The sequence below is a fragment of the Pogona vitticeps genome, chromosome 13 (genome assembly GCF_051106095.1).
Source record: "Pogona vitticeps strain Pit_001003342236 chromosome 13, PviZW2.1, whole genome shotgun sequence".
In the NCBI taxonomy this organism is placed as follows: Eukaryota; Metazoa; Chordata; class Lepidosauria; order Squamata; family Agamidae; genus Pogona; species Pogona vitticeps.
The window spans coordinates 15,479,838-15,487,691 of NC_135795.1; the positions used below are offsets into that span (position 1 = coordinate 15,479,838).

The following is a 7,854-nucleotide window of genomic DNA, read 5'->3' on the forward strand; positions in this document are numbered from 1 at the left end:
GAGGCAGCAGTCGGGAGGAGCTGGTGCAGGAGAGGATCCTACCAATGAGATGGGACAGGCCTCTCTCTTTCTGGGTGGCCCCGCTGGGTGTGTTGATCAGCCATGAGCTTTGCTCAGTTTCCCAAGCCACAGAGGGAGGATACAGCTTCCTGAGCCATAACAGAGTCCGCCACCCGCCCGGCGTCTTGGGTCCACTTTCCTTTTTTCTACCATCAGCCCTGAGACTCAACAAAATGAGCCAAGGTGCAAAAGCAGTGGTAATGCATTTTGGATTTCAGAGAGAGAGAGACAGACAGACAGACACACACATACACACACACAGAGAGAGAGAGAGAGAGAGAGAGAAGGGTCATGGGCAACTTTAAGCCCCCCAAATGTGTTTTTAGAGGTTTGGGGGATTCCACGAACTCTCACGCTAAATCACATCCACAATCTAACACGGGACTCCTTTTGTTTCAAATCAATGTGATGGCAACGCTGGGCTGGGGATTCTAAATTCTGCTCCTGGAATGGGAATAGAGACCCTCTGTCCAGGTTACAAGGACCCTCCCTTTACACACACACACACACACACACACACACCCATCTGCATCCAGAGAGCATTGCAAGAAACATGTCTGCGAGATCTGAACACGGCTGTATTTCTCCCGGCAACACGGCCAGCCTCCCCCTCCTGCTTCACATCTGGTTTTCCAGAGTGACAAAGGGGGCTGAAACCAGAGATGGCAGTTCCTTCCCCCATTGCCTCCAACATCGGCTCCTTCCCGCCCTCACAATCCTCCCCTTGTTCTCCTCGCCCGCCTGTCCGCCTCCCCTCCCTTCGTCCATCTGACAAATATTCAAAATCTGCCGAAGGGAGGAAGGAAGAAAAAACCTAGAACTCGATGACTCTCGAGGTGGGTGATGCCAAGGTAGCCGTCCCGGATTGGAAAAAGTCCTGCCGAGGAGGGGAAACGCACGCCCACAGCCAGAAATTAGGGCTGCAAAAGAAACTGTGCACATACATTTTTAAAAGCTTAATGGCCGGTGATTTTTGTTAGTGCAGAAAAATCCGACCCCCCTTCCCGGCTGGAAAGAGGTGAACAAATCTATGTGCCACCCACAAGACGTCACCCACTTCCTGCAACGCCGCTGAGATCCACCCCCTCGAAGAAAACACAAGGCGTACATCGGCAGCGGCCGGCAACGCGGCCAGGTGACTTTGGGTGGGGTGAGATCACAACTCCCATCCACCCTCGCAGGCACAGCCAATGGTAAGGAAGGCTGGGTGTTGTAGTCCAAAAGGATTTGGAGACTGGGCTGGATTTTGGAAAATCCGTGAGTATGCAGGATGTCCTGTATACTCAAGGATTTTCCCCGTCATCATCCTTAATCCCAAACATCGTAACACACTCATTCCTTGAGCAAGGTTGCTCAAAATTCTTCCATCTGAAGAAAAGTGTCATATATCAGGGCAAAGGGGGGGGGGGAGGACGACACACCGTATTTCTATGCTTTTATAGTTGTATCTATGTATCCCATCGCTCCTAGGGCTAGGGCTCATGGGACAGCAGGCTTAGTGTCCACTGGTCCTGAACTAGCGGATCGGGAGGCACATCTGGGAAGCACCCTGCAGTAAGGTGGGTTGCAGCAAGATTTCTGAAAGAATTATAATCCTCTTAGGACTGCAGAGCTCAAAGGGACCCTATGGATCATCCAATTCAGCCCCTGGCAAGGAGGCGCAGTGCGGGAATCGAACTCCCAACCTCTGGTTCTGTAGCCACATGCCTAAACCACTGAGCCCAGCTGCAGTAGATCTAGAAGGGCTGATGGTTGAAAGAGAACAAGGAGTCTCCCCTGACTGGTCTTGTGCTAACCTGAGCTCCCCCTCAGCCTCAGTCTTCCTCATCTGTGAAATGGGCATACTAATTTATAACAACCACACAAATGGGTTGCTTTTAACATGCTCTTTTATGCTTTAGCTCTGATCACTTACAAAGAGAGGCATGCACACCCTCTTCAGGGAATATGGACTATATGGCTTCCTGGAATGGGTCTCCTCACCGAGCACCCGGTGGCAGTATGGTGTAATGGTGAGTGTGCTGCAGATTCAGATTTTAATTTTTGTTGAGCCAGGGAAGCCTCCTCCTCCTCCTCCTCCCTCCAGATGACCTTGAGGCCATCTCTCTTACAAGGTCACTCACGGGGAAGATAAAGTAGAGGAAAGAAGACCATCGTGTGTTGTCTGGGACTCACGAGAGGAAAAACAAGGCAAAGAGGAGATGATAAAACAATTCAGAAATCCCAGAGATTAGACACCACCTGCTCCGGCACACTCTTCCTCCAACCTAGGGCCGACCAGAGGTGCTGGATGGCAGCTCCCATCATCCCCAGCCAGCCTGATCAGCAATCGGGATGATAGGATTTGTGGACCATCACATCTGGAAAGCATGATCTCGTTTGGCTTTCAACAGATGAGGATGTTGCCCATCAATGGAAGCGTCCAGGTTCTGCAGGGCTCAAAGGCTGGGGGTGGTGGAGGGGGGGCAGCAGCCAGGAGTGGCAAAGCTGCCTTTGGACTCCTCTAAATGTAGGTCGCGCCTCTCCCTGCATGGGTAGAAAAACCTGGCCATTCAACACAGATTTCCAGTTCAAATCCATTTATAAAACCATGTCAACTTTGGGCTTAAGCAGAGCACAGTTAAGGGAAATGTGAAGGGAGGGGAGGACTCAAGAGAGGCCACCCATCCTGCATCAAGTGTTGTGGAGAGAGAGGAATACAGGTTCCTGAAAATCTCTTGCTAAAAATAAAACAAAATGGAAAAATCAAGTTTCTCGCCCGTATGGAGTCAAAGCTATGAAATATCAAATCCTTCCTCTGCATGCGTTTTTCTCTCTCAATCTGTATGCGCGCATGCACACCTTCGCGGCATTTTGTAGCTCCTGGACTCTCTCCCTTTATGTGATAAAACCATAATTACACAGTGTTAAGAGAAAGAATGGATTCTGAGATAACCTTGCAGGATTTTGACACCTTGCGGAATTCTGATTTCCTGATCGTAGAATGAATACGTGTTCCAAAGCACAGCCCTGTGACCAGTATATTCTGCAAGGGCAAATTCGTGATGACAGAGGAAAGTCAATGCAGAGACTATGTGAGACCCTCTCCTGGCCTCTTCCTAGACTGTTTAATGCAGTACAGGAAACCTTCACAAGGATGATCCAAAAATTTAATCACTGTCTTTTTTTTTTAAACAGGACCTACTTTTTAAAAGATGAGGAAGGAGGCGGAGACAACACTGTTGATCGGAAGGTTTGCTTTGCAGAATTTTGTCTTTGATCTCAGGTTGAGTCAGCTTTCTTTTTTAAAGTGAGCCATGGCTTTCTATATTTATACAGACAAAAGCTAGAAAGCGCCAGTGCCGATGCAGTGGATCTAAAATTAAGGCCTGCAGGGTGTTAAGAACCCTACAGTTACAGCACTGGGACAGATTTTTTTAAAACAAACTTTTATTTTAATATTTTCTCTTTAGAGGAAGATGCATGGGTGGGGCAAGGTGTTCCTCTCTGTCAAGAACCACCCTAGCCGCACAAAAAGCAGACACCGCAAGATTTGGGTGGTGCATGTATTTGAAGAGACCCACCAGCACCCCAAGGAAAAGGGTTCAAGGAAGCCCTTGGGCTGGCACAAGCAGAAATCAGTGGGGAGGGGAAGAAAGGAGAAGGGGGAGGGAGGGAGATCCATGGGGAAACAGCCGCAGGAATGCGATCGTTTGTTGCGAAGAAAGAAGGAAAGCCTAGATCGGAAGAGAGTAGACAAGAGTAGAGGAACCCATTTGGGAGATTGAGGAATCGGGGAAACTTACTTCCTGCTCCTCTCCAAACGTGTTTGACTTTACAACGCCCACCATCCCCAGGCAGGGCTTTGGGAACTGTCTGAGGCTACAGGGCGCTTCTAAGCCCTCTCCCAAGATCCCTGGGCTGGCTGGTGTAAGAAGGCAGCCTTTTTTCACAGTTTCTCTGCCTGCAATTTCACATTCGTCAACTGACTTTTCATTTTCGGGGAGAAGATCTGGTCATGCAAGGGGCGGGTTGGAGTGGGGGAGGGGAGGGGAGCAAGCAAGGAAAGGCCGAAAAGGGGAGGGATGCCCCAGACAATCACACAGTAGGTAGTAAGAGGGCAGCTGTAGGGAAAAGGCAGGAACAGGAGGCAGCTTCCCGAACAAGAGGTGGAGACAGGGAGGATGAAAGGATGGCTGTATTCTGGTCCTCCACTGGGCATGTCTCCATGCAAGGAAGGAAGGAAGGCCAGGGGAGAGAGATGCTGTAGCCAGCAAAGGCATGCATAGAGTCCCACGCTCTCGGCTGATATCAAAGGCAGACCAGATTTCCCCCCGCCTTTGAAGAAGGAATCCACTTCACCCCCACCCTGTAAGCCACTAGATTGTATTTTTTTGGTTGGAATTATCCAAACCAGGCTGTAGTTTGAGGCCTCCAACAGTGAAGGGCATCCATAAATATATAAGGAAATACTCTCCCCCACCCCAATATCTCCATCATCTACATTGGGGGGGGGGTTAATGTTACATGACTTTGCCACCGCTTAAGATTCTCTGCAGGTCTTCCCCTTTTACGGATTTCGAGGCGTCCAAACACACGCCCTTTGGGAGAGGAAAAAGACCTTCTTTTCAAGCGGGGGAAAGAGGCTTCCTCTCCGAAAGGAAGGGACCCCAGGCACCGGGGCCAGGACCCAAACAATGAGGGGCAAAGAATGGGCGGGAGGAGGAAGGGAAGAAACCCCCCCCCCAGGTGGGAGTGGAGACAGAGAAAGGAAAATGGAGAAGGCGTGCGCAAGGCGGCAGAAGCGGCACAAGGCCTGGGTGGTTTTCCTCCAGTCCATCTTCCCCTGGTTGGCTGCCCCCCTCTTGTACGTACACACACACACACACACACACACACACACACACACAATGGGGGCAAAATTAATCAGAATTTTGGAGGGGACTGGCCGTTTGCCTGGCCTCTGAAGGACTCCAGGAAGACAAAGAAATAGCTACAAAATGGAGTCAAACCTCTGAGTGGCAGGAAAATCTGAATGGGCCGGGGAGAGAGGAGGCACCCCTATAGGGTGGGGAAAGGGGTCCCTGAAATGCTTTTTTAAAAAATCCCAAAAAAAACCCCACATAAGATCTGCCGGGAAATAAAAGCAAACCGCCAGCAGTCCCGTGTCCTGCGACCACTGTTTGTTCATTCCTGGCCACGGAGAAAGCTCTCCAGCTTGCTTTCTCTCTCTGTCTCTGTCTGTCTGTCTCTCGCTCTCTCTCTCTCAGCCCCATTCTCAAAGAGGTGCTTGCCCGTGCCCTTAAACCAGCTTCAACTGTCTCCGAGCCTCCCTGCTACATCTCTTCCCTCACATCAGGTTGCAGAGAACTTCCATCAGCTGAGCATCTTGCTTGGGAGGGTTTAAAAAAAGAGAGGTGGGATAATAAGGACTTGGCCAGGGGCTTAACAAGAAGCAACCAGAGGCTGTTGCATCAGGCAGCCGAGGGATAGAGACACATAACACACACACACACACACACACACACTCTCTGTTGGCCAGCTCTGCAGCTCTGGGGAGTCAGACCCGCCTTGGAGGGCTTTCCTTGGGGAGACCATTGAGTGACAGGATCTAAAGTAAGGGTCCCTTTCCAGCTTGTCCAGGACAAGGAGGATGAAGGTAATGAAGAGCAGGGAGTGGGAGCGGGGGGGGGGGGGGAGCTGGCAGGAGAAGGCAGCTCCGTTTCTCTTTTCTGCCTGAGTTTAAAGAAGAGCCACGCCTCCCCCAACATCACCAAGGCCGGATCCACACGTGCCTGTTCCTCCCTTCTTCCCCTTTCCACGTGTGAACAGAGATCAAAGCACCTTTAGCGGCAAGGCCCGGCAGACTTGGGACCCCCCCCGCCGCCGCCGCCGCCGTTGGAAAGGAAGGGGGGAAAGGAAGCAAGGCAACTTAGCAGAGTTATGGGGGTGTGGATAGAATATGGGGGTGGGGTGGGGGAGGGGCAGCAGCTCGGAGCCTTTGCCCACCCAGACCCGACTCAGGCCCTGCGGCGCACAGAAATGCTTCAGGCCACCAGCCCACTGCTCCGAGCGTTGTGCACGTGTGAATCAGATTATCCGTAACAAAAAATACGGGCTGAGAAGGGAAAGAGGAAAAACGTCGCGCCTTCCTGCACGCATCCGCTCGCACACACGCGTTCTCAAGCCCCGAGGCGCAGAAGGCGAGCCTTAAGACACGCGCCCACATAACCCCCCTCCCGAATTTCTCCACACGTGTGAAAACATGGGTTTGGGGGTGGGGAGCGCAAGGGCTGGGTTAGGGAGCCTGTCCGCACGAAGCGCACAGAAAAGGCCGGTAACGCGGTCTGCACGTGCGAATCTGATGGTTATAGGACACGGATCGCCTCTGCACGTATGAATGATGCTATTGGAGGGAGGGAGGGAGGGAGGGAGAGAGGGAGAGATTCGGGCCCCTCCTACCTTGCCTGGTGGAGACGTTGCGCTCGTTCCCGGCGCGGAGGACGACCTGGGGGCAGCTCTGCTCCAGGACAAACATCTCGTCCTTGCCCACCTTGGCGCTCTTGCCGGCCTTGAGGGTCCCGCTGGGGCCCGAGGGGGCCAGGTAGCGGCCCTCCACGTCGCGGAAGGCCACCTTGCCGGCGCGGAACTCCAGCGTGTAGCCGGTGCGCGCCTCGGGCCGCTCCACCAGCTGCCCGTCGTTGCGCAGGAAGCGGTGGTCGGCCGTCTGGAGGCCGTAGCGCTGCTCCTGGAAGAAGAGGGTGACCAGCGAGTCGGTGCCCCAGGGCACGTCGCGGTCCACCGCCACCTCGCCCGGCGGCAGGGGCGCGACCGCGCCTGCAACGCCAACGCCAGCGCCCGCGGGGGCCGGGGCGGCGGGGGCCGAGGGGGCGGCCAGGCTGAGGCGGGCGTAGCGCTTGCGGGTGAGGCTGAAGAGGTGGACCTGCGGGTGCATGGCCAGGTGGACGCTCCACTTCTCGGCCCCGGAGACGGCCTGGGCGAAGCACGAGAGGCGGTCCTCGGTGCCGCCGAAGAAGCGCCGGTGCGGCTCGGACTGGAGCGACCAGCGGCCGTCGTCGTGGGCCACCAGGACGAAGCGGCAGTCCGGGGCGGGCGCCTCGGCCTCGCAGCTCACCTTGCCGTCCTTGTCGGCGGCCAGGTAGCGGCCCAGGTGGCTCTTGAGGAAGACCACCCCGGAGTCGTCGCCGTCCTGCTCCAGGGTCCAGATCTGCTTCTTCTTCAGGCTGGGCGCCGAGGCGTTGAGCTTGAAGCCGAACGCCTCGGCCGTCAGGTACTTGTTGCCGCAGTTGATCAAGCCGAACTGGATCTGGAGCGACTCCGAAGGCCCGTTGGCCGTCATGCTGGCGCCGAGAGGACGAGAGCGAGCGCGCGAGGGGGAAGAAAAAGGCGCCGGGAGGACAAGAGGCGCCGGGGCGAGGCTGGCTGGCCGGGGAAGGCGTCCACACAGGCAGGCGCGCACCGCTCCGGAGTGGGGTGGGGTGGGGGGTGGAAGGCTCGGCTCCGCTTCTGCTCCGGATTCCGCCCTCGCTCCGCTTGGCGCCTTTGTCTGCCGGGAAGAAGAGGCGGCGGACCACGCTGCTGCTGCTGCTCCCCCTCGCCTCGCCTCGCCTCGCCCTCCCCTGCCTGCCTGCCTGCTCGCCGGCTCGCCCGCTCCTTCCCGCAAGCAAGCCCCGCTGCTGCACAAAAGCCCGCTTCACAAAGCCCAGCTGCAGCCTATATAGCCCGCCCAGTGATGTCAGGGCCCGGCTGGATGCGAGCGAGCGAGCAGGAAGGTTCGGGGGGGGGGGGAGGAAG

At 55.1% G+C, this 7,854-nt stretch overlaps 1 protein-coding gene across 1 annotated transcript in view; it reads right to left on the reverse strand.

Annotated features, from left to right (window-relative positions):
- FSCN1 (fascin actin-bundling protein 1) overlaps positions 1-7,751 on the reverse strand; it is a 34,200-nt gene extending 26,449 nt beyond the window's left edge. Inside the window, exon 1 of the mRNA XM_072982909.2 lies at positions 6,502-7,751. Coding sequence (XP_072839010.2) covers positions 6,502-7,399 — 898 coding nt within the window. The 5' untranslated portion in view covers positions 7,400-7,751. The remainder of the gene's footprint in view (positions 1-6,501) is intronic.
- Between the last annotated feature and the right edge of the window lie 103 nt (positions 7,752-7,854).